At 60.1% G+C, this 22,908-nt stretch overlaps 1 protein-coding gene and 1 long non-coding RNA gene across 5 annotated transcripts; one reads left to right on the top strand and one right to left on the bottom strand.

Moving 5' to 3' along the window:
* The first annotated feature begins 825 nt into the window (after positions 1-825).
* SREBF1 (sterol regulatory element binding transcription factor 1) lies at positions 826-22,289 on the top strand. The gene is given in 25 exon segments (XM_053892897.1): positions 826-1,109; positions 14,025-14,386; positions 14,388-14,460; positions 14,871-14,920; positions 14,922-14,972; positions 14,974-15,057; positions 15,149-15,286; positions 15,368-15,463; positions 15,465-15,590; positions 16,267-16,381; positions 16,606-16,697; positions 16,700-16,777; positions 16,780-16,830; positions 17,076-17,277; positions 17,408-17,586; positions 17,869-18,130; positions 18,214-18,380; positions 18,568-18,736; positions 19,159-19,267; positions 19,563-19,672; positions 19,774-19,906; positions 20,091-20,256; positions 20,715-20,915; positions 21,005-21,113; positions 21,478-22,289. Coding segments are annotated over 25 exon segments (3,444 nt in total). The 5' UTR covers positions 826-1,018; the 3' UTR covers positions 21,708-22,289.
* On the bottom strand, positions 1,621-7,664 carry LOC109245769 (uncharacterized). Of its 4 annotated transcripts, none has more exons than XR_002071070.2 (4): positions 5,089-5,389; positions 4,886-4,963; positions 3,411-3,596; positions 1,621-2,258 (listed from the first exon to the last, which is right to left on the bottom strand). It is a non-coding gene; the product is annotated as an uncharacterized LOC109245769 (long non-coding RNA). The 4 variants fall into 4 exon arrangements; XR_002071071.2 differs by lacking the exon at positions 1,621-2,258 and adding an exon at positions 2,268-2,531; XR_002071069.2 differs by lacking the exon at positions 1,621-2,258 and adding an exon at positions 7,508-7,664 and having other exon boundaries at positions 3,216-3,596; positions 5,089-5,296.
* Positions 22,290-22,908: the final 619 nt, after the last annotated feature.

The raw sequence follows: 22,908 nt of genomic DNA, 5'->3' as shown, positions 1-22,908 counted from the left end.
GGAGTCAGATAGCCCTGAAGCCCTGTTGTTGTCCCTAGGTAACTGTGTGCTCGGGCAGTTAGAACTCTGGGTCTTCCTGTGTTCCTGGTTACTGAGGCCAGCTCACCTCCAGGGTCTGTACTGGGTCCACTGGCTCCCAAATCCCTGCCTGTACTGTCACCACAGCTGGATCTGGGAGGAAACCTGATTAAATCAGGAAGGGAAATTGTCTTTTCCAGGCTCCCTTTGGGCTATCCTCTTATCAGGAGACCAATCTGATCTAAGGAAACTGGGGGGGTGGGGGTTGCAGGCTGATTTCACAGGCCCAGCCCCCTGCCCCCCCCTCCCCATGTAATCACTAACATCCCAACCAGCCTATGGAGAAGCAGCACCAAGCTCCAGTTCCAGCTGATGAAACTAAAGCACAGAGTTGGCAGGAGAGCTCACAGCAGGTCTTTACAGCTCGCTCTATCTTGGACAGATCTGTCTTGTTCTAAAGAGCCAAATCTAGGAAGTGAGACTTGTCCAGACCCCACAGCTCACCAGCCCCAAGTCCAGAGACCTTTGGGACAGGCCCTGTCCTGGAGTTTCCACCCAGACCCCTTGCTTGGTGTTGGAGAAACTGAGGCCCAGGGAGGGCCCATTGCCTGCCCGAGCGTCCCTGCAGCAGTGGGCCAGAGGCTGGATAAAATGAATGACTGGAGGGCACACTGATGGAGGGGCCGGTTGGAGGTAGGTTTTCGAGGCTGACCCGGTAGCCTGGTCCCGGCTCTCTCCAGGTAGGGTGGGGCCGGCTACCCTAGAGGGCGGGGCCTCCCGACAGGGCCCCGCCTCCGCCCCGCCCTCCCTGCGGAGCCACAGCGGGGGAACCCAGTTTCCGAGGAACTTTTCGCCGGCGCCCGGCCGCCACCGGGGCCAGGACAGGACGCGAACGCGCGCGGCGGCGGCAGCGGGTCGGGGCCGGCGGACGCGACACTCGCTGCGAAAGTCCGTACGCGGCGGCGGGCCCGGCGGGCCGCCCGGAGGAGGCAACTGCGCCATGGACGAGCCGCCCTTCAGCGAAGCGGCCTTGGAGCAGGCGCTGGCCGAGCCGTGCGAGCTGGACGCGGCGCTGCTGACCGACATCGAAGGTACGTCAGGGGCCGCTTGGGCTCCGCGGGAGCCGGGAGCTCAGGCGGCGACCGGCCTTTGTCTCCCCGGCCGGCGCGGGCGCTGGCTCTGTACTGCTTGCGCGGGGCTTCCCCGCGTCTCTGGGCCGCGCGCTGTGGGCCTCCTTGTCCAGACCGCTCTGAGCCTCCCTGTGCCCGCCCTGGCGTGTCGGGCCACGCCTCGCCGGGTCTCTTGGAGGCTCAGGGCCGGGCACGTGCGCCTCTGAGCGTCCCGGGCCCCGCGCCGCGCAGCCGGTGAGTCCTCAGCCCAGTGTCGGCCGAGGCGGGAGCTTGAGACCTGGGCGTCGCCGAGGCCCCGCCCCTGCTCCAGCCTTGACGTCAGCTCAGGGTTACTCGCGGTCATTCCCTCCGGCCTGAGAGTTCAGCTCGGCTCAGAGCTCACGCGCATGCGCGCGGCGCTTCCTCCTGTCTCTCCTCCCTCTCCCCTCCACCCCGCCCCCGTCCGGTGCCCCTGGTCCAAGACGGGCATCGCTTCTGCAAAAATTTATTCAACAGTTACTGAATGCCAGGCCGTTTCCTAGGCATTGTGCGGAGGGGGGATTCACAGACCGGCCTGGGATCCTCCTTTTCTTGGGAGCACGTAAATCCACCAGAAAAACCGCAAACGGATATTTAGTTGCAAGTTGGGGTGGAGCAGGGGTGGGGTGAGACCTCATTGAGCAGACTTTTGAGCTGAGACTGAGAGTCAGCCCCGGGCCCTCCTGGAAAGGATGTTCTCCCAGCCGAGGGCGTGGCAAGGGCGAAGGCCCCGAGTTTGAGGAGTTAAGAGGAATGCACTGGAGGTGAGGTTGGGACCGTTGATAAAAAGAGGATCCCCTGTGGGCTGGAGAGCGGACTAGGACTGAGGTTTACTCACATCTTTGCAAGCATCATTGTTTGCTTGACAGAGGAGGGGTTTGGGGACAGTGCGGCAGGTCCCATCTGGGAGGCTGTGGCCCCACTTTGTAGATAGGGCAAACCACAGTCCCCAGCAGACTGCCCTCCGTGGTCGCTTCGCAGTTTCAGCAACACCGGCTAAAGTGCGCTGGGTCGATGGGGAACCTGAGGTCAAGAGCACAGGACTCAAACCTCCCACAACCTAGACAGACATGTCCATGGAGCCCGTGGCACCTGGGGTTACCAAAACAGGCACATCGAAGTCACCCACTCCTGTCTTACTGCAGCCTTGCATGGTAGCTCAGCTGGCTGTCAGCCTGGGGCCTTATCAGCTCCCCTTCCCCACGGGCCAGGCCAGGGGAGGGTCTGGGAGGAGAGACCCTGATTGTGGGGCTTTTCCAAAGCAGGACTTGAATCTGGACACTACTCACTTACTTTGACGTCCTGCCCAAGCTCTCTCAACCTCTGTGCCTCAGTTTCCCACCCTGGATACAAATGCTTCCCTTCCTAGGGGAGTTGGGAGAATGGAATCAGGGCAGGTGTATCCAGAGCACAGATCTGGCATAGACCTTTCTTATTGACTCATAGAAGCATTAGGTCCTGAGGCCCAAAGGCCAGGCCCTCCCAGCCACTGGGGGCTGGGGGCAATTCGGCATCAGCTCTAGTCTGTGAGAGAAGGGGAAAACACTGGGGCCTCGTGCTGGTTGGGGCTTGACGTTTGCCTGCCACGGTAGATTTCTCAGCTTTTATCCAAACTTTCTGTCCCCCCCCCTGCCACCCGCCCCCGCCAGTTACACAGAGGATCTCTTTGCATTATAGAAAAATTAGAAAGTGCAGGTGAGCAAAAATAAAAAAAAAACAACCCAAATCTTCCTTAAACCCATCACGCAGAGAGAAGCTGTGTTAATTATGTGGGGGATTATTTTCTGTGTATGTCCATATATATACATATACATACATACATACATATATATATATACACATATACATATACATATATATATACATATATATATACATATACATATACGTATACGTATATATATACATATATACATATATATACATATATATACATACATACATATATACATACGTATACGTATATGTATATGTATATATATTTGTTTTTGAATGGCTCTACACTTGTGATCTACTTTTTGAAAACATCATTGAGGTACAATTTACCTGTCGTAAGATTTACCCATTTTAAGTGTACAATAAGTTTGTACATTGACCAAGTTGTGTTGACCATCACCAGTTAGTTGTGGCACATTTTCATCCCCTCTGTTTACAAGTGCTCCCTGGTCCACACCCAGCCTTCCACACCCAGCCCAGGCCACCGCTAACGTCTACTTTTATAGAGAATAGGGTCCATTAGCTCACAGCAGGTTGTAACTTGCTTTGTTCCTGTATCTACAGCCAGGCAGCAGTCAAGTTCCTTGGTTTATCTACTGGGTCCCTCATTGATGGACATCCAGGTTGTTCTGTTCTTATAAACTGTACTGCAGGGGACACCCCAGGCCGGTCTTTGCTTGGATGGATCCTTCTCTAGTTCTGTAGGCAGAGGTTCTGGGAGGGGAATTTATAGTCAGAGACCAGGCCTACTTGGGAGGCTGTTATCCTGGCCTTGGAGAGAGGCAGATTCAGGGTCTAGAGAGATGTGACTTGGGTGTGGGAAAGGTACGGTCTCCAGGTCCCCTGAGATGACAGAAGGTTGAGAGGTAGGCCAGGCAGGCCTCGAGTGCCTGAAAGGGTAGATGGACTGAATCTTGGAGGCAGTGGGGAGTCCTGGGGGGGATTGGAGCAAGGCGTTGCCATGCCTGGGTTATATGTCGGAAGCTTCCTCTGGCCGCTGGAGTGGGGGAATCACAACACTAACTGAACACTTACTGTATCCCGGCACCTAGCTGACCATTGGGTCCCCCTGACAACCCTAAGTGGGGTAGACTTCAGATCTTCATCTTACAGATGAGTGAGTGCCTTGAGGCACACAGAGAGGTTAAGTGACTTGCCTGAGGTCACATAGCCAGAACCTGGCAGAACCGGGATTCAAACTCAGGCTGTGGACTCCAGAGGCCACGCTCTTAACTGCTGTGCTCCTAAGAGTGGGGGTGGGGGTGGGAAGCAATAGAACCGGGAGCCCTGGAGGCTGCTCCATGTGGGGCTATGCTGGGGGCCTGGGAGTAGATCAAAGAAGGGTCAGAGGCCACGCTGCCACCTCCCTCTCCCAGCCCAGAGCAGCCTTGAGTCATGAGACGAGGACTGTCACCAGGCAAGGGGCCAAAGGCCTTGAGCTCCACCCAGCCCTGATGCCCGGCTTTGCCAAACCCTCTGTCCTATGACGGGTTTGGGGGCGGAGCTGGCAGCATGAGCCCTTAGTTCTGTGGGTGAAGGCATTGCCTGGGCCCGGTACACCCCAACCTCCGGCGAGCTCCGTCTCCTCCCAGGGCCTCCTGTTCTGGCTCTGTGCTTTGGGGGTCCTTGTGGCAGTGGGTGGAGGCAACGGGAGAGCAGTCCTGTGCCATGTTTGGGATTGGTGTTAAGCCCCCGGCAGGTTTCACTTCTCTGATTAATTTCTCAGATCTTGTCCATGCTTTTAAATGCCGGAGAGGCAAGTGGCCGTGAGATTCCGGCAGGGGCCGGGCTGAGTAGTCACCCTGGGGGCGCTGGTTTATTTGAAGCCTTTGGTGGCACAGTTCAGTCTCCCCTCTGCCCGGGTATCCCCACCTTCACTCTTTTTCATACCCCGGCAGTCCTCCCAGACAGGGTGGCCTTCCTGGATCTCACCCGTCCCCGCCCCAGCTCAGCACTGGCAGTGTTTTCTGGCGCTCTCCCGGCCCTGGGGTCCGTCAAGGTACCTGAATAAACCACAGGAGGGCCTGCCTTCTAGGTTTCAGCCTAGGCCTGTCTGGCTGTTTTCTGGTTCCAGGGCAGTCCTGGTGGAGAGAACACACATTGGGGGCCATTCTGCCACCCCCCCTCCCCACCTCTCCCCATGTTATCTCATGCCCAGTTCTTCCCCCAGTCCCACCAAGAGGAAATACAGTGCAAGACTGCTTACTGTTCAGCTCCCAGCTCCGGGCATACAACTCCTCAGTCCCCAAACAGCGATGGCTCCCCAGTGCCCCCAAGATAAGGTTCCTTTGTCCCAGCATGGCATTCCTGACCTGCAGGGCTTACCAGACCTGTCTCTTCGGGGGGATGGACAGAGGCATGCTGGGAGTAGGTTGAGGTGTCTGGGGGTTACCTCCTGTCCAATGTTCACTTCGCTGTGGACGCAAACATCCTGAGTGACCTGGTCAACCCCAGGCAGGGGTCACCGCCAGGCGGAGGACTGGGATCTGGACTTTGTCTGAACAACAGGTGCAGCTCAGTTGGGAATGGCAGCACTGGCCAGAGGAAGTATCTCTGGCCTTGTCTCTTGCCAGCCATCGGCCCCGTGGATGTGCCCTTTGATCCCCAGACCCGACCGGGATGGCATTCGTGTGACACCTATGTCCCATGTGGCTACACAGAGGGGGTTGTGTGAGGGGAGGCAGGAGAGCCTTAGAGACAGATTTGGGGCTCCCACAGGGGGGGATCTTCAAAAAAAATTTTTTTAATGTTTATTTTTTTGAGAGAGGGAGAAGGAGAGAGAGAGAGAGACATGCACGAGCAAGGGAGGCACAGAGAAAGAGGTAGAAAGAGAATCCCAAGCAGGCTCCGTCCTGTAAGCGCAGAGCCCGACACAGGGCTTGAACTCATGAACCATGAGATCATGCATGACCTGAGCTGAACCCAAGTCAGAAGCTTAACCGACTGAGCCACCCAGGCGCCCCTGAAGGCGTGGGGTGGTCTTTGAGGCTGGCTCCAGGTGTGTGATTCCCATGCTGAGTTTGGGAGGTGGCACAGGGAGAGTTTGTGGCCTGGAAAGGCCCACCCCCACCTGGAACCCTGCTCAAGCTCACCCCCTCCCCCCGAGTGACGCTCCAGCTCTCTCCCAGCAAGCCTGTCCCTCCCAGTCACATGCCAGGCCTACCCCTCCTAGGGCTCTGGGGTTCCCACCAGATCGCAGGGGTCTCAAATTCAACCCCTGCTGTGTGACCGTGAACAAGTGGCTTAACCTATCTGGCCTTCAGATTTTCCTCAGTGTACTAAGAATGATGATAGAAGCATCTTCTTGTGGGTGCCTGGGTGGCTCAGACTCTTGATTTCAGCTCAGGTCATGATTCCGGGGGCCGTAGGATCGAGCCCCATGTCCGGCTCCTCACTGTGCACGGAGCCTGCTTGAGATTCTTTCTTTCTTCCTTTGCCCCTGTACCCTTCTCACGTGATCTCTCTGTCTAAACAAACAAACAAACAAACGAAAACCTTTTCTTGGAGTTGTGGGCAATCAGCCCATTAGAGCTCAGCCCATTTAGAGCTCAGCCTCTAAATGAACTCATTTAGATCAAGGGCTTATGTAGCACAGGACACATAGGAGGCCCTCAACCAATTTTCATCCTTTAGAGCACTCAACCAGGACCCGGCACCTAATATGTTTAGCTTATTATCCAAGGATCCTATGTTGGAAGTTTCTATGGGCTGTGGTTCCAAGTTCTGAGCACCCACCATTTTTGATTCTGGCTCTCTGCTTGGGAGACAAGGTGGGGCTGGGTAAAGTGGGGAGCCTCTCACCTCTCCCCCTGCCCGATCCCCAGGGGAGCAATACCCAGTCCTCAGCTACCATTAAAGATAAAGAGACTAGGGGCGCCTGGGTGGCTCAGTCAGTTAAATGTCTGACTCTTGATTTTGGCTCGGGTCGTGATCTCACGGCTTGTGAAAATGAGCCCTATGTCAGGCTCTGTGCTGACAGCCCTGAGCCTGCTTGGGATTCTCTCTCTCTCTCTCTCTCTCTCTCTCTCTCTCTGTCTCAAAACTAAATAAACATTAAACAAAACAGCAGCACGTGGCCTTCGAACCAATACATCCTCTTCAGGTTGAAAACAGGCTGCAGGGAAACAACCCAAAAGGGGGAAATAGATGTACAGCACTACACAGGGGACAGCTGCTCAGCGGTAGGGGACTGCCCCCAAACTGCCACTGTCTCGGGCCCTGGGTTGGTTTTCAGCTGCCAAAATGACAAGTAGGTGCCCCAAGCCTTCACCTATGACAAGATGCCTGAAGTGGTGCTTCCTCGCACCTGGTATAGTGGCCATCTTCCGGGTCACGTTCAGGGTTCTTTGGTGTGTGCAGTTGGGAACTAGCGTGTGGAGTGACACAGAGGAGGGAAGAACCTGAGAAGGCGGCATCAGATCGCGTTTTGAAAGAGGAGCAGTAGTTTGCTAGGTAGACAAAGGCTACCGGGAAGGGCATTCCTGGCAGAGGGAACAGCCTGGGCGAATGCATGGTAGCCCTGAAGAGCTTGGCGTGTTCGGAAAGCAGACGGGGAAACTGAGGCAGGGAGAGAGCCCTGTGGCCGGAGACCGGCAGCGGGACGGTGGCTGGCTGGCTGTACAAACCTCTGATTCTCGTCCCCTCTGTGCTCAGCCCTGTGCTGAGTGATGCCAGGGTTCGGGCCCTCCCAGGCAAGGCCCGGCCACTAATGGTGGTCAGGAAGGCCTCCGGGAGGGGGCAGTGCCAGAGCTGAGCCTTACTGAGCTTTGTGCTGCCTCCTCTTCCGTTCTTGCACACCACACACACCTCCTGACCGGATACAAGTGCTGCCAGCAGGTTGGGGCAGAGCCAGGCTGGAGCGAGGGCCCTCTCCTGTCTCTGGCAGGCTGGAGCTGACCAGTGTGGACTCTGGGGTTGGGGGACCTGTGTTCTGAGTCCCAGATTCTCTCCTTGGCAGAGGCAGCCACTTGGACACACGGCCTCTCTCTGGGCCTTAGTTTCCTGGTCCGTCTCGAGGGCCCGTGCCCAGGTATGCTGGGGCTGCAGCCATGGGCCCATCCTCTTCCAGGAAGAGCCAGCACACATTTGCACCCCCAGGCAGCCCCGCGTGCACAAAGGGCAGTCTGTCCCCGTTGCATCCATGACCAGCCGAGGTCGTGCAAACCTGCTGACCTGAATCCTCAGGAGGATCAAGGAGGCACTGGTAGGAGCAGCAGGGATGAATGGCAGGCAGAGTGTAGCCCTGGCTTCCCAGAATGTTCGGCGAGTGTCCCATCCCTGCCTCGTGCCCTTCGAGCAGGCAGAGGTGGAATGCTGCGGGCGTCCTATAAGCCCTGTCCCATGTCCTCTCCCGTGACGGTGCGGCTTTATATCCTTCACTGTTCCTCAGAGTTGTGCAACTTTGTGATCTGCATTGCACGGGACAGTTTGCAAATCCTTTTCCTGCCCATTTCCTGGAGAATTGGTGTCCTTGGCTCAGGCAACGGACAGCCTGGAATCTCAGCTTCCTGGCTGCCTCCCTGAACTCTGTCCCCTCTTTGCTCCCTTTGCTCTGGCGACACTGGCCTCCTTGCTGTCTCAGCATCATCACCCCAAGCTTGTGTCTACCTCAGGGCCTTTGTACTTGCTGTTCCTTCTGCTCAGGACATTCTTCCTCCCTCCTGGCCTCTTTCATTCAGGCCTCTACTCAGATGTTACCTCCTCAGAGCGGCTTGCTGATCACATGTGTAGCGGCCCCTCGCACTGTCTTTATGTGGCCTCTGTTTCTTCATGGTGCCCATCACCATCTGTACCCACAATTCCTCCATGTATTTGCAGACTGTCGGCCACTGGAACATAAGTTCCACGAGGGAAGGCCTTTATGCTTTGTCCCTGTACCCTCAGTCCTGGCAAAGGCCTGACACACAGTAGACACTTAAGAAAAGGCAGTAGATATCGTCAGAGAGACGACTCTGGGCTTCACGGACCAGGCCATGTGAGGGAGGTGGTGAGCTCCCTATCTTAAGAGGCTTGCACACAGAGCCTGTTTGGGGTTCAAGGCCTCATGAAGGTTGGATGGGCTGGAGGCTTCTGTGATGATCAGATCTGGGCTCCTGCCAGTTGGTGGTATTGGGTCCTCCCAAGATTTCCATCATGGCCTCACAGAATAAACAGGCCAGAGAATAAAAGGCTGCCCCACATCTGCCTTCCAAAGGAGGTTTCAAGGTAGAACCAGGGAGGGAGAGGGGCTCAGGTTTCCTGTTGGGCCCTGCTACAATCAGGGCAGGACTGGAGAAAGGAGAGGAAAAGGGAGGAATCCAGGCTTGGGGAGGAGGTGAGGAAGGTGAAAGATTGGAGGGGGTGCGAGATGGGCCCACTGAGGCTCAGCGTCTATGCCTCCTTTTCTTCCTTGTGTTCAAGGACATGGACCTTCGGGCCTTCTGAGTCTCTCTTTATGCCGGAAGCCTAGTGTTCAGCTCACTGGAGAAGGGCCCACCACTTGGGAGCCATGGCCAGCTTTTTGGGGCCTGCTGTCTTGGGCACTTCTCTTGCCTCGCCCTAGTCCCAGCCCGATTTACTCTGCGTAAAACAATCTTCATTAAATGGTCACGGAGCTCTGACTTGAATGTTGCAAGTAATGGGCAACTCACTACCTGCCTTAACAGTTCTAGACCATTTTATTTGCTGCAGAGGGACTAACGTTTATTGAGATCTTGCTGAACGCTGGGTGTTTCATACACTTGCTCTCTTGTTATTTTTTTTTCATTTTTTTTAGTGAACCTACAATGTTATATTAATTTCATGTGTACCATATAGTGATTCAACAATTCTATACATTACTCGGTGCTCATCATGATAAGTGTGCTCTTAATCCCTGCCACGTCCCTCATCCATCCCCACCCCCACCCTCCTCCCCTCTGGTAACCACCAGTTAGTTCTCTATAGTTAAGAGTCTCTTTTTTGCTTTGTCCTTTTTCTCTTTGGTTTTTTAAATTCCACATATGAGTGAAAGCGTATGGTATTTGTTTTTCTCAGGCTGACTTCTTTCATTTAGCATCACACTCTCCAGCTCCATCCATGTCGTTGCAAATGGCAGTAGTTCGTTCTTTTTGATGGCCGAGTAATATTCCATTGTATATATTCATTTTTCTTTCAGCTGTTGATGGGCACTTGGGCTGCCTCCATAATTTGGCTTTTGCAAATACTGCTGCAGTAAATACGCTTGCTCTTCTAGAACCCCACCCCTGTCACCTCTGGAGACAAGGGGTGGAGGCTCAGAGAAGGGGAGTGACCTGCCTGGGATTACATGGCAGGTGAGGCACAGAGGGAAGGCCCGCCCCGTTGGCTGTGTGGGGAAGAGGTGGGCTGTAGGGCTTGCTCTCAAATTTACGCCCCCCCCCCCCCTTAGCACCCAGCTTCTGCAGGAATTGGCGGGCACATTCAGCTCCAGGGGAGAGTGAGATGGGGGGCTGCTCAGGCCGTGAGTTCGGGGAAAGGCTGGCCCCTCATATGCCACCAGATGCCTTGTGACACGCAGGCCCTCTTTCCCGCTGCATCTTAGTTTAGACCGCGTCCTCTGCCCCATGGCCAGCGCCCCCTCTCAGGAGCCTTTCCTGACTCCTGCTACCCTCAGGGGGGCATTGGGTGACCATTCTCCCTCCTACCTCCTCAGGATGGAATGGGGGCAGAGCACAAAGATGTGGGAAATGGAAAACAAAAAGGCATGAAACTGTGGAGAAGGGAAGAGAAGGATGAGACAGGAAGTGGGTGTCCCAGGCCTGACACCCTCAGGGCTGGCCCTGGCCCTGGCCCTGGCCCTGGCCCTGCCCTGAAAAGTTTCAGGCCGGTATTTACTTGTCGGTCCTGCCACATTCTGGGCTCAAAAACTGGGAACGTGGTAAGGAAGAACAGAGCCGTGAGGGTCTGCTTTTGAAACTTGTGCGTGGAATTCAGGCCTTGGTGTCTAACCTGTCTTCAGTCTTTCCAGCAGCAATGCTTTGGATGAGGTCACAGTCTTTCCAGCAGCAATGCTTTGTTTTGTTTTTTTTTTGGGGGGGGGTGGTGAGAGAGGGTGTGAACACCCATAAGCTGAGGAGAGAGGGAGGTGGAGGTGCTAGAGAATTTCCTTATCCTTGGCACCCCCTCCAAAGCCGTGGAAAGATCTAGAAAGATCAGGAAGTAGATGTGTGTAAGGGAGATGAGGCTGAGTTTCCTTGTTTATAGGCTGGTGGAGAGGGAGAGAGATTGGGGGCAGGAGGGACTCCAGGCCTGAACACGCTGCCCCCTCTGCCATGCCTGCCTGCCTGCCTGCCCAGGATTCAGCCACCCTCCAAGGCCGCAGGAGACAGAGACAGAGGAGGGGCAAGCCCCTGTGCTACAGTTGAAGGCTGGGGCAGGACTTGCTGGTGGTCTGTTCTGTTTGGCCACAAAAGCCCAAACTGGCAACCTGGGCAGCTGCCAGGCTCTGTTCATCTGTATGTGTGTTGAACTTTGACCTTACTCAGAAGGGGAGGCAGTTCCTAGGTACCTCGTCAAAAGACCCCCCAGAGCCTGTCACCCATGCCTTCTTTACCTTCTGTCCCAGGGATTAGGCTGCCTCTGGGCCTCCCAGGACCCTGCAGTGAATAAGTGAGTCAGGCTATACCTGGCGATTGCGGGGGGGGGGGGGGGGGGGGGGGGGGGGGGGGGGGGGGGGGGGGGGGAGGAGTTGGGGGCTGGGGGGGGGGGGTGTGAGACCTTGGGGGCCAGGGCAGACTTTGCTGACCTCCTTCCCTCCACCCCAAACCCAGATTTCTCTGCAAAAGGACATCTGTGCAGACAGACAGAGGCCTCAGGTTCCAGTATTACCTGAATGAGTAGTTTGGGATAAGGGTCTTCCTTCCTCACTCTGGGCCTCAGTTTCCGGCTGCGGCCAGTTATTAGTCATCCATGTGCTGGGGGATGGCCCAGGAAGGCAAGGTCCCCGCACCTAAGACCAGGCGGCCCTTGGCCTTACGTCAGCGCTTCTTGGTACTGAGCGCAGCACCCATTTTTCTCCTTCACTTTTCTCATTAGAGGCCCAAGGAGATGTGATCATCCCCATTGTCTAGAGAAAGCAAAACTGAGGCCTAGGGGTGGGGAGCCGCCCAGAGTGTCAGCGATTTCCAAAGAGTGTTGGGGCATCCCTTCCGGGGGCCTCCCGGTCCCGAGCCCACTCCGCGGCGCTTCGCGGATGTGGTCGGAGCTGGGGGCTTAAAGGGGCCGGTGACCGCCAGTAAACCCCCGGCGGGTGTCGGCGCCGAACGGGTTAAGGGCCCGCGCCCGCGAGTAACCCCGGCCCCATTCAGTGCCGCGGGGTGAAACCCGAGCCCTAGCCGCCGTCGGGGGGTGGGGCGGGGGCAGGGGCGGGGCCCTAGTGAGGCAGTGGCGCGGTCGCTGATTGGCCGCGCGCGCTCACCCCATGCCCGGCCCGCGGCCCCGGGGGGGGCGGAGCCGGCGGGGGCGGGGCGAGGCGGGGGGGGCGGGGCGCTCGGCGGGCTTTAAAAGCGCGGCGGAGCCCTGACAGGTGGTCTGCGGTGCGCGGAGACCGGCAGGCCAGCCGCCGGGGCGCCCCGAAGGGGCGGCGGGGCGCGGGCCGCGGAGCCATGGATTGCACGTTCGAAGGTATTTTTTGGAGGACCCCCCCCACCCCTTTATCACAGAGCCTCCACCTCCGCTGCGGGGTCACCACCCCCGGTTTCCCTCAGAGGGGGGGGCGTGTGTATGCAGTGGCTGTGGAGCTCCCAATAGGAAGAGCCAGTTCCTGAGGGGGCGGAGTGCCAGTTCCCGGCTCTCACTGGAGTTGGTGGGCCACCCCCACCCGCCCCTGTTACTTACCCCCCACCCAGGCGTTTGGAGTGAGAGGGTGGCTTTCCCAAGGTCCTCCAGGGAGGAGTCCTGTTGTCCCATCTCCCAGCGCCCCCCCCACCTCGCTCCCGTGAGTCGAATCTGGGATCCCAGACCTGGATTCAGTTTTTCTTTCAGGGCCTCGGTTTCACCATCTGTCAGAGGGGCTCATGAGGGCTGGGGTGAGGGATGGAGAGCCCCACAAGTGAAAGTGCTGTATGCGTTTCCCACCTGCATCAACACCCCCCCCCCCGCCCCCCGCGGACCCATGGGGTGTTTCCACTGGAGGACCCAGGGAGACTGAGCCCGGCACCCCCGTCTCATGCTGCTGCAGCCCATAAGGAGGTCCCCTCCCTGCCTGGGCACCTGTCAGTAGGAAGGAGGCAGGCAACAGTGCATCCCACGGGGGGGCCAGCTTCCTGTCCCCCAAAACCTTGCGGCAGCCCTGCCGTGAAGGCCTTCATCTTTTCTTGTACAGACGAGGAAACTGAGGCCCGGTGAGAGGAGGCTGTTGGCCAAGGCCAACAGTGGCGAGCAGGGCCGGGAGCTCAGGCTGGGGACCTCGGGGGTCCGCGGGGCTCCCAGGGCTGTGCTCGTGGGTCCTGCGGAGCACTTTAACCCAGTGGGTGGCTGCCCCTGCTGGGTTAGAGGGGCCCCGGGCCAGCACAGCCAGGCAGCTAGTCTCCCGCCAGCTGGGGGAGAGGCTGGGGCGAGTGGCGGGGAGTGTGTCCCCAGTCTGTACGAGGAGGAAGGAGCCAGGACAGACAGCACTCGCTTTTATAGAGGGGAGACTGAATGGCCTGGTCTCGAGGCTGCCTGGCTGCAGGGTCGGTCTGGGCTTGCGCCCCAGAACACGCAGGGACACGCTGGTTGGCACACACGTGGCCAGCGGCTGGCTCAGCCCCAAGCCTCGGTCTGTTCCACAGAGGAATGGGTTGGTGATGGCAGCCCTGACGTCCGCAGTGCTGGGCCTAAACCCCAATTCTGCCTCAGCGTAGGTGTGGGGCGAGTGAACGGGCCTCGTGGGACCGGGTCCCTGCAGGGCTCTGACCTTGTCCGGTTGTGGCAAGGACTGTTGGATACATACGAAGCACCAGGCATTGCTTCAGGTGTCACAGGTGCCCAAGCAATGGCTGTGTGTCTGGGGGGGCACGGGCTTATGTGGGTGGCTTTCTATTTCTGCATCATTGCTCCACACGTACAGCTGTGTGGACAAGAGGCAGGGAATGTATGACGCCCTGTACAGGGGCCCAGCCCCTGCCCTGCTGTCACTCACACAGCCTCTTCTCCTTTCTCCAGACATGCTTCAGCTCATCAACAACCAAGACAGCGACTTCCCGGGCCTGTTCGACCCACCCTATGCTGGGGGTGGGGCAGGGGGCACAGACCCTGCCAGTCCTGATGCCAGCTCCCCGGGCAGCTTGTCTCCATCTCCTGCCACCATGAGCTCCCCACTCGAAGGCTTCCTGGGGGGACCCAAGGCGACACCTCCACCCTTGTCCCCTCCCCAGCCTGCACCCACCTCATTGAAGATGTACCCGTCTGTGCCTGCCTTCTCCCCTGGGCCTGGTATCAAGGAGGAGCCATTGCCGCTGACTATCCTGCAGCCCCCAACCCCACAGCCCCTGCCGGGGTCCCTCTTGCCCCAGAGCTTTCCGGCCCCCAGCCCCACCGCAGTTCAGCTCTGCCCCTGTGTTGGGCTATCCCAGCCCCACTGGAGGCTTCTCCACAGGTAAGGGGGAGGGGGGGGGGCATGGGGGGCGGGGACAGCAGGAGCACAGAGAGGAAGGTCTGCTGCGGTCTCGGGGAGAGGAATTGGCAGACTTTAGACATTGGGCCTCTGCTTCTAGTGCCTCAGACACCCCGGTACTAGCAGTCCTTGTGTTCTTGTTATTGTGGGGTGAAGCATTGCCTCCCATTCTGCCGGGGTGTCCACATCCACGCTGTCCTTCCAAAGACAAACGCCCGCCAGGAAAGCCTGTACATCTGCATTCGAGCTCTAGGCATGGGTTGTCCCCATAGGAAATAGGCCCCGGGGGGTCATGACTCATCCAAGGCCATAGGGTGATAGGGCCCTGAAAGGTAGGTTGAAAGTGGGTTAGGGCAGCCTGTGCCCGCAGCCCCAGCCTTTATCTCTGCAGGGACCACCTCCAGGGAACACCCCGCAGCCGCTGCCTGGCCTGCCACTGGCTTCCCCTGCCAGGGGTCCCGCCCGTCTCCTTGTACACCCAGGTTCAGAATGCGGCCCCCCCAGCAGCTGTTGACAGCCACGGCCACCCCCACAGCAGCCCCTGGAACAACCACCGTGACCTCGCAGATCCAGCAGGTCCCGGTGAGGAGGGCTGGGCCGGGGGTGGTGTCAGGGAGGTGGCAGCCTCTGGTTCAGACTCCCAGCTCTTGGCTGAGGCGTCCCCCTCTCCCAGGTCCTGCTGCAGCCCCACTTCATCAAGGCGGACTCTCTGCTTCTGACCACCATGAAAACAGACGTGGCGGCCACCGTGAAGACGGCGGGTATCAGCTCCCTGGCCCCTGGCACGGCTGTACAGACAGGGCCCTTGCAGGTCGGTGGCATGGGGTGGGGCGGGAGGTCAAGGGGTCTGCGCATGTGCATGCCCGGCTGGTAACCCGTACCGGCCCTTTAGACCTTGGTGAGTGGAGGAACCATCCTGGCCACAGTGCCGCTGGTAGTGGACGCCGAGAAGCTGCCCATCAACCGGCTGGCAGCCGGCGGCAAGGCCCCCGGGCTCGGCCCAGAGCCGTGGCGAGAAGCGCACAGCCCACAACGCGATTGAGAAACGCTACCGCTCCTCCATCAACGACAAAATCGTCGAGCTCAAGGACCTGGTGGTGGGCACTGAGGCGAAGGTACGGGCAGCAGTTTTCAGAGGCGCTTCTGGGGTGACCCTGGGGAAGGAGGTGACCGGAAGAAAAAAGAAGGATTGAGACCGAGCCTGGGCCGTGGGCTTTAGCCTCCTTGGGCCTGGCCAGGGCCAGTGATTCAGCTGCACTTCATGGAGGGAGGCTCCCCTGTGTGCTGGGGGCTAATTTAGGTACTGGGGATGCAGCAGCGAACAGACAGACAAAAAACCCTGCTCTCTAGGAACAGACGTTCTAGGGGGGACGGGGGGGTGACAAGAAACAGGATAAATAAGTAAGCGTTAGAGCACGCCATATGGGGGGTAGGTGCTGTGGAGGAAAATAAAGCAGGAAGAGGAATGGTGAGAGTTGCACATCTAAACCCACCTCACAAAGGTGACATTACATAAGCAAAGACCTGAAGGAAGTGAGGGAGTGAGGCACGAAAACGGTAATAATAATAGCAGTTAGCCAGACACTGTTGTATGCGTTTTACGTATTAATCTTGACGCCCATCCGGGGAGTTAGGTTCTCCTGGGGGAAGAGCATTCCGTGCAGAAGACATAGCAAATGCAAAGGGCCTGAGGCAGCGGTGGTTGTAAAGCAGCGTCACCCACCTCGCTTAGGTGCCTACTTGCCCAGGCCTGACCGGCTCCCTGTGCTGTCTCTCTCCTACCACCTGCAGCTGAATAAATCTGCTGTCTTGCGCAAGGCCATCGATTATATCCGCTTCCTGCAACAGAGCAACCAGAAGCTCAAGCAGGAGAACCTGAGTCTCCGCACGGCTGCCCACAAAAGCAGTGAGTCCTGGCCTCACCCTTCCCTTGGCTCTGCCCACCTCCCCCCGCCCCTGCCTGCCCCTTAAGCTCTAACCCTATAAGGGCCCTCAGCCCCTCCTTTGGCCCCAACTTGACCTTCAAGAGCTGGGCAACCTCCTAGTTGCCCTCTCCACAGGGCCCTAAGCTGACTTGGAGTGGGTATCCTAGCCTTCACCCCCCAGCCCTTGCTCCTTTCTGGCCCACAGAATCTCTGAAGGACCTGGTATCAGCCTGTGGCAGTGGAGGAAACACAGACGTGCCCATGGAGGGCATGAAGCCCGAGGTGGTGGACCACGCTGAGACCCGCCACCCTCCGACGCCGGCTCGCCCTCTCAGAGCAGCCCCTTGTCCCTTGGCGGCAGGAGTAGTGGCAGTGGTGGGGCAGTGGCAGTGACTCAGAGCCCGACAGCCCAGTCTTTGAGGACAGCCAGGTAGGGTCCTGCCGTTCCCCACCCCCCCCCCTGCCTGTCTCCCCATGATAACATCTGAGCCCTAAGACTAGGTCAGGAAGAGGCCCCTAACATATCCCACCTCCCATTTTATAGACAGGAAAACCGAGGCCTGTAGTCATGTGAGGTCCCACAGTGAGTGTGGGTGGAGTGCTGAGCCCTTCCTTGTTCCGTCCTCTCTGGGCCACTCCCGCTCTGCCCTCCCTGACCTGCCCACCACCCCCCAGGTGAAGCCGGGGCAGCTGCTGTCCCCTCACGGCCGGGGCATGCTGGACCGTTCCCGCCTGGCCTTGTGCACACTCGTCTTCCTCTGTCTCTCCTGTAACCCCTTGGCCTCCCTGCTGGCCAGCCGGGGTCTCCCCACCCCCTCGGATGCCAGCAGCACCTACTACCGTCCCGGACGCAGCGTGCTGGGCACTGAGGGCAGAGGTAGGACAGGCCAGCGTGGGTATCTTTGGGTGAGAGGTGGGAAGGGATCCTCGGGGGGACCCGAGGCCCGTGGAGCTGGGGCTCTGGATTTCCGGGGAGCTGTGTCCCCCATCCTTCTGTCTGCCCCCAGATGGCCCTGGCTGGGCCCCCTGGCTGCTGCCCCCACTGGTCTGGCTGACCAATGGGTTGCTGGTGCTGGTCTTCTTGGCGCTCCTCTTTGTCTACGGCGAGCCGGTCACACGGCCCCACTCAGGCCCCGCCGTGCACTTCTGGAGGCATCGCAAGCAGGCTGACCTGGATCTGGCCCGGGTAAGGGGTCAGATCCTGGAGGTGGGGTTGGGGGGACTGGCCGGGGCTGGGACTTGGGCAGCCCCCGGGAAAGTGCTGGGTGCCACTCCCCGTCCCTTCCCTGTCATGGTGAATCGGGCCCTGTCTTCCCCACTCCTGTCTAGCCTTCAGACTCCCATTGAGTGGGGGACACTAGGGTCATGGTGCACAGCCCAAGGTGGAAGGATCTTCAGAGCAGGAGGGGTATCGCGTGCTCAGATTCCCTGACACCCCTTTCCTTACCTGGCAAACCCTCATCCCCAGGGGGACTTTGCCCAGGCCGCCCAGCAGCTGTGGCTGGCCCTGCGGGCGCTGGGCCGGCCACTGCCCACCTCCCACCTGGACCTGGCCTGTAGCCTGCTCTGGAACCTCATCCGCCACCTGCTGCAACGGCTGTGGGTGGGCCGTTGGCTGGCAGGCCGGGCAGGGGGCCTGCAGAGGGACTGCGCCCTGCAGGCGGATGCCCGCACCAGCGCCCGAGACGCAGCGCTCGCCTACCACAAGCTGCACCAGCTGCACACCATGGGTATGAAGGGTGGGGAGCCGGGCCTGAGGGGCTCCTGCCGCCCCTGCCCCACACCCCTGCCTCACATCCTGCCCATTTTTCAGGGAAGTACACGGGCGGGCACCTGGCTGCCGTCAACCTGGCACTGAGTGCCCTGAACCTGGCGGAATGCGCGGGGGATGCCGTATCCCTGGCCACACTGGCTGAGATCTATGTGGCCGTCGCGCTGAGGGTCAAGACCAGTCTCCCGAGGGCCTTGCATTTTCTGACAGTGAGTGGGTGGCGGGCTGGTGGGGACAGGGCTGGGGGCGTGTCCCTGCAGCTCTGACCAGGGGCTGCACTGGAGGAGGCAGCTGGTCGCGGGTGGGCTCCCGGGCCTAGCTCGGGTCTGGGGCCAAGGTCTGGTTTTGAGTCCCTGTCTGGGTCCAGTGTGACAGCCCAGCTCCCCTCCCCTACAGCGCTTCTTCCTGAGTAGTGCCCGCCAGGCCTGCCTGGCCCAGAGTGGCTCGGTGCCTCTTGCCATGCAGTGGCTGTGCCACCCTGTGGGCCACCGTTTCTTCGTGGATGGGGACTGGGCCGTGTGCAGTGCCCCGAGGGAGAGTCTGTACAGCTTGGCCGGCAACCCAGGTGCTCTCTCACTCCTGTGCCCATCCCCTGTCCTCCCACCTCTTCCTTTGTCCCCCATGCCCATGACGCCCCCCGTCTGTCGTTGCTGGGGAGGCTGCAGGAACGGGAAGACTGGCTCTGTCTCAGTGGGGGCTCCTCAGAAGCAAAAAGGGAGACAGAGATTTGGGGGCAGGTGGTTGATTTGGGAGGTGATCCCAAGCAAGACCATTCATTGTGCAGCAAGGAGATCAGATGGAAGGGGACAGGCTGACAGAGGCACGTTATTAAGTAGACTACACTGGCCAAGGTGGGTCATCCTATCCAGGGACAGGGGTGGGAGCATTTATCTGTCCCACCTGCATGACCAGGAAAGAGCACTTGGTGGGGAGAGGTGGATGTGGGGGGCCCTTCCTCCTGCCCCGCTCACCCACTCCTCCCTGCAGTGGACCCCTTGGCCCAGGTGACTCAGCTCTTCCGTGAACACCTCTTGGAGCGAGCACTGAATTGCGTGGCTCAGCCCAGTCCCGGCCCTGGATCAGCTGATGGGGACAGGTGAGGGGCCCTCCGCTCCCCTGCAGGCAGGCGCCCTCCACGGTGAAGTCTGGGAGTGGCTACATCCAGGGCCCTGTGTGGGTGGCCAGAGCCGGGCTGCTGTCCAGCCGCTGGGTGGCCCCAGGCGCATCTCAGTTCCTCCCCGGGTCCGCTTCCGGCCCAGCTTGGCCGGAAGAGATGGCCGCACGGTACAGCTAGCACATCGGGCCGCGCTCTGGTGGGAGGTGAGGAGGGCTGGGGCCTGCCCAGGCCCCCTGCCACCTGCGCTGACTGCCAGTCCTCTCTTCTGATGCAGGGAATTCTCAGACGCCCTTGGGTACCTGCAGCTGCTGAACAGCTGTTCTGACGCCGCCGGGGCCCCAGCCTGCAGCTTCTCCATCAGCTCCAGCATGGCCACCGCCACCGGTGAGCCCCCAGGCCCCTGCCCTGTGACTCCCAGCTCAGCTTCGGGTACAGTGTGGCTGAGTTGCGGGGAGCCTCCCCACCCACACCCCTGCTCCCTACAGGCACAGACCCCGTGGCCAAGTGGTGGGCCTCACTGACGGCCGTGGTGACCCACTGGCTGCGGCGCGACGAGGAGGCGGCCGAGCGGCTGTACCCGCTGGTGGAACACCTGCCCCGCGCCCTGCAGGAGTCCGAGTGAGTCCCGGCCGGAATCTCCCGGCACCCCCCCCCAGCACAGCGCTGCTCCCCCCAGCCTCTGTTCTGTGCCGTTGGGGTCACCGCCTTTTCTTCCCCCGTGAAGCCACAACCAGGGCAGTGGGGAGCTTAGTGAGGGCCTGGGCCCGATCTGACCATCAGTCCTCTGCCCTGGCCCCAACAGGAGACCCCTGCCCAGGGCGGCTCTGCACTCCTTCAAGGCTGCCCGGGCCGTCCTGGGCCGCAGGAAGGCAGAGTCTGGTCCGGCCAGCCTGGCCATCTGTGAGAAGGCCAGCGGGTACCTGCAGGACAGCCTGGCCACCACACCAGCTGGCGGCTCCATTGACAAGGTGAGGGTTGGTGCCGGGGGCCTCGCAGGTCTGGGGGGCGGTCGCCGCCTTTCCACTCCCCGAACGTTCTTCCTTGGGTTGCAGAAGACTGTGGGGTTAGCCTGACAGTACAGGGCTTGAGGCCCGGCTCGCCTTGCTTTTCTGGCTGAGGCTTGGGTCCGGGGGAAAGTGGCCACCCCTCCGCCCCCGCCCTCAGTTTCCCCACCCCCAGGAGGAGGGGTAGGGTGAGTGGTCTGGCAGAGCCCTCTTTGGAGGCTGCCCCTGTGGCAGGCGGCAGGTGTGGGGGCCTGGAGAGGCGGGCGGCCCCGCGGTGCATTGCTGTTGCATTGCACGTGAGTGAGGCGGGTGCAGTGCCTCGGCAGTGCAGCCCGGAGCCGGCCCCTGGCACCGCGGGCCCCCACCCTTCCCCTCCGAGAGCCGGAGCCCCCCCTGACCCCTGCCCTGCCCACCACCCCCAGGCCATGCAGCTGCTCCTGTGTGACTTGCTCCTTGTGGCACGAACTAGCCTGTGGCGGCGGCAGCAGCCGCCCGCGCCCACCCAGGCCTCGCAGGGCCCCGGCCCTGGGGCCCAGGCCTCCGCCCTCGAACTGCGTGGCTTCCAGCGGGACCTGAGCAGCCTGAGGCGCCTGGCGCAGAGCTTCCGGCCTGCCATGCGGAGGGTGAGTGCCCACGGGGCCACGAAGCAGCAGGTGCGGGGAGAGCCGGGGCCTGGCCTGAACCCCGACTCCCCCGGCCTCCTCGTGCCCAGGTGTTCCTACACGAGGCCACGGCCCGGCTAATGGCAGGGGCCAGCCCCACGCGGACACACCAGCTCCTGGACCGCAGTCTGAGGAGGAGGACAGGCCCCTACGGCAAAGGTGAGAGGGGCACCGCCCTGGTAGGGGGCGGGTCCTGGCCCCGCCTCCCCTCCCCTCCCCGCCCAGGGGTGTGATGGATGCGGAGGGAGACTGGGTAAGAGAGGCAGAGACCAAGGGACTTAGTGGTGCTTGCCTGATGGCGATGTCCTACCTGTCAAATGCACCGGGGGCCACCGTCCTCCGTGGGATGGGCGACTGTGCACGCCTCTCTGAGTCAGTGGCACGGGACAGGCCCTGGGGAGGGGTCTGAGGCTCCACTCGGTGCGCCTCGAGGCGCGCGGGGAGGGCGGCCTGTGGGGCGCGGACAGGCCCCGAGATCCCACCCGGCACGGCCCTGCCCCTGACGCGCGTGCGGTGTGCGCAGGCGCGGCGGCGGAGCTGGAACCGCGGCCCACGTGGAGGGAGCACGCCGAGGCCTTGTTACTGGCCTCCTGCTACCTGCCCCCCGGCTTCCTGTCGGCTCCAGGGCAGCGCGTGGGCATGCTGGCCGAGGCGGCGCGCACGCTCGAGAAGCTCGGCGATCGCCGCCTGCTGCACGACTGCCAGCAAATGCTCATGCGCCTGGGCGGCGGGACCACCGTCACCTCCAGCTAGACCCCTCGCCGGCGGCCCCAGCGCCCCGGTATCCTTCGGCCTGTGTGCCAGGACGGAGCCTCCACGGCCAAAGGCAGCGACAGAGACGGTCCACCCACGGACGGCACTGTCTCCTGGGGGGAGGGGGGGATGGAGATGGGAGGCACTCAGGTGCTTTTGCTGCCTCTTGACCTGGGAGGCCGGAGGGGGCGCGACCCCACCACCCCTACTGCGCCCCAACCGAAGAGGGAAGAGCGGCGGCCAGCATGGTGCTGACCTCTGGTGGCCGATCGGGGGATTGCAGGGGCCTGGCCGGCCGATGTCACCTCCTGGCTCTGTTCGGCACCCGGTGGCTTTTCCCCCTTCTGTCTCAGAGAGGGGTACATTTCACTGAGCTGAGGGGGGCCGACTTGGCTTTCCCAGCCAGCAAGGGGGCCCTACTCCAAGGCGCCTCTCTCCCTTCTGGAGAGACTTGTACATAGTGTAGATCGGGCGCACCAGCCTCCTGGCCTCTGAGGCTCAAGTGTTACTTTGCCTTTTGCAAACTTTATTTTCATAGGTGAGAAGTTTTGTACAGAGAATAAAAAATGAAATTATTTATAACCAGGGTTTTGTTCTTTGGGGGCGGAAGGTGTGCGCTTTTGCTGATAGAAGAGCCAGAGGGGGTCCTTTGGGTCTCCCCTCCCCACCCGCTTCCTGCCCTAGACCCAGGCAAAGGTTTCCCACCCTTATCCGCCATTAGGGACTAAAGTTTCCCCTTCGATGTGGGAAGCCTGTGGGTATGACCTCTAGGCGACCTGGATCCCTCCAATTTGTGAGCCACACGTTTGGACTGTATCAACCCTTAATCCTTAAGAGCTGCTCTGGTTTCAGCTGCCCCTTCCCACCTCCTTACTTCTACCCCTATCAGCTCTCGGGTGACATGAGAGGACGCCATGTCCTTAAGGACCTACTGTGATAGGAACTACAGACTGGTATCCCTGTTTGGGGTGTGCGTCTCCCCTCCCCCACCCGTCCCCATTTTTCTGTCTCTTGCACTTGGGGCAGTTTTGCACCCCTATCGCAACCCAAGAGCCCGAGGCCGCCTGGAGTGTGGGTGCGTGGGCGGGTGCCCTCCCGGCAGAACGGGTCAGATCCTTGACTGTCATCCATTTGTGCCCCACTGAGCCTTCCTCTCCGTCCCCACCCCCCACCTAAAGCCTGGCCCCCTCTCCCAGCGGAA

The sequence above is a fragment of the Panthera pardus genome, unplaced genomic scaffold, assembly GCF_024362965.1.
Source record: "Panthera pardus isolate Hobbes unplaced genomic scaffold, ASM2436296v1 HiC_scaffold_3, whole genome shotgun sequence".
In the NCBI taxonomy this organism is placed as follows: Eukaryota; Metazoa; Chordata; class Mammalia; order Carnivora; family Felidae; genus Panthera; species Panthera pardus.
The sequence above is the reverse complement of the archived record's forward strand: the minus strand, read 5'-3'. Positions and strand labels throughout refer to the sequence as shown.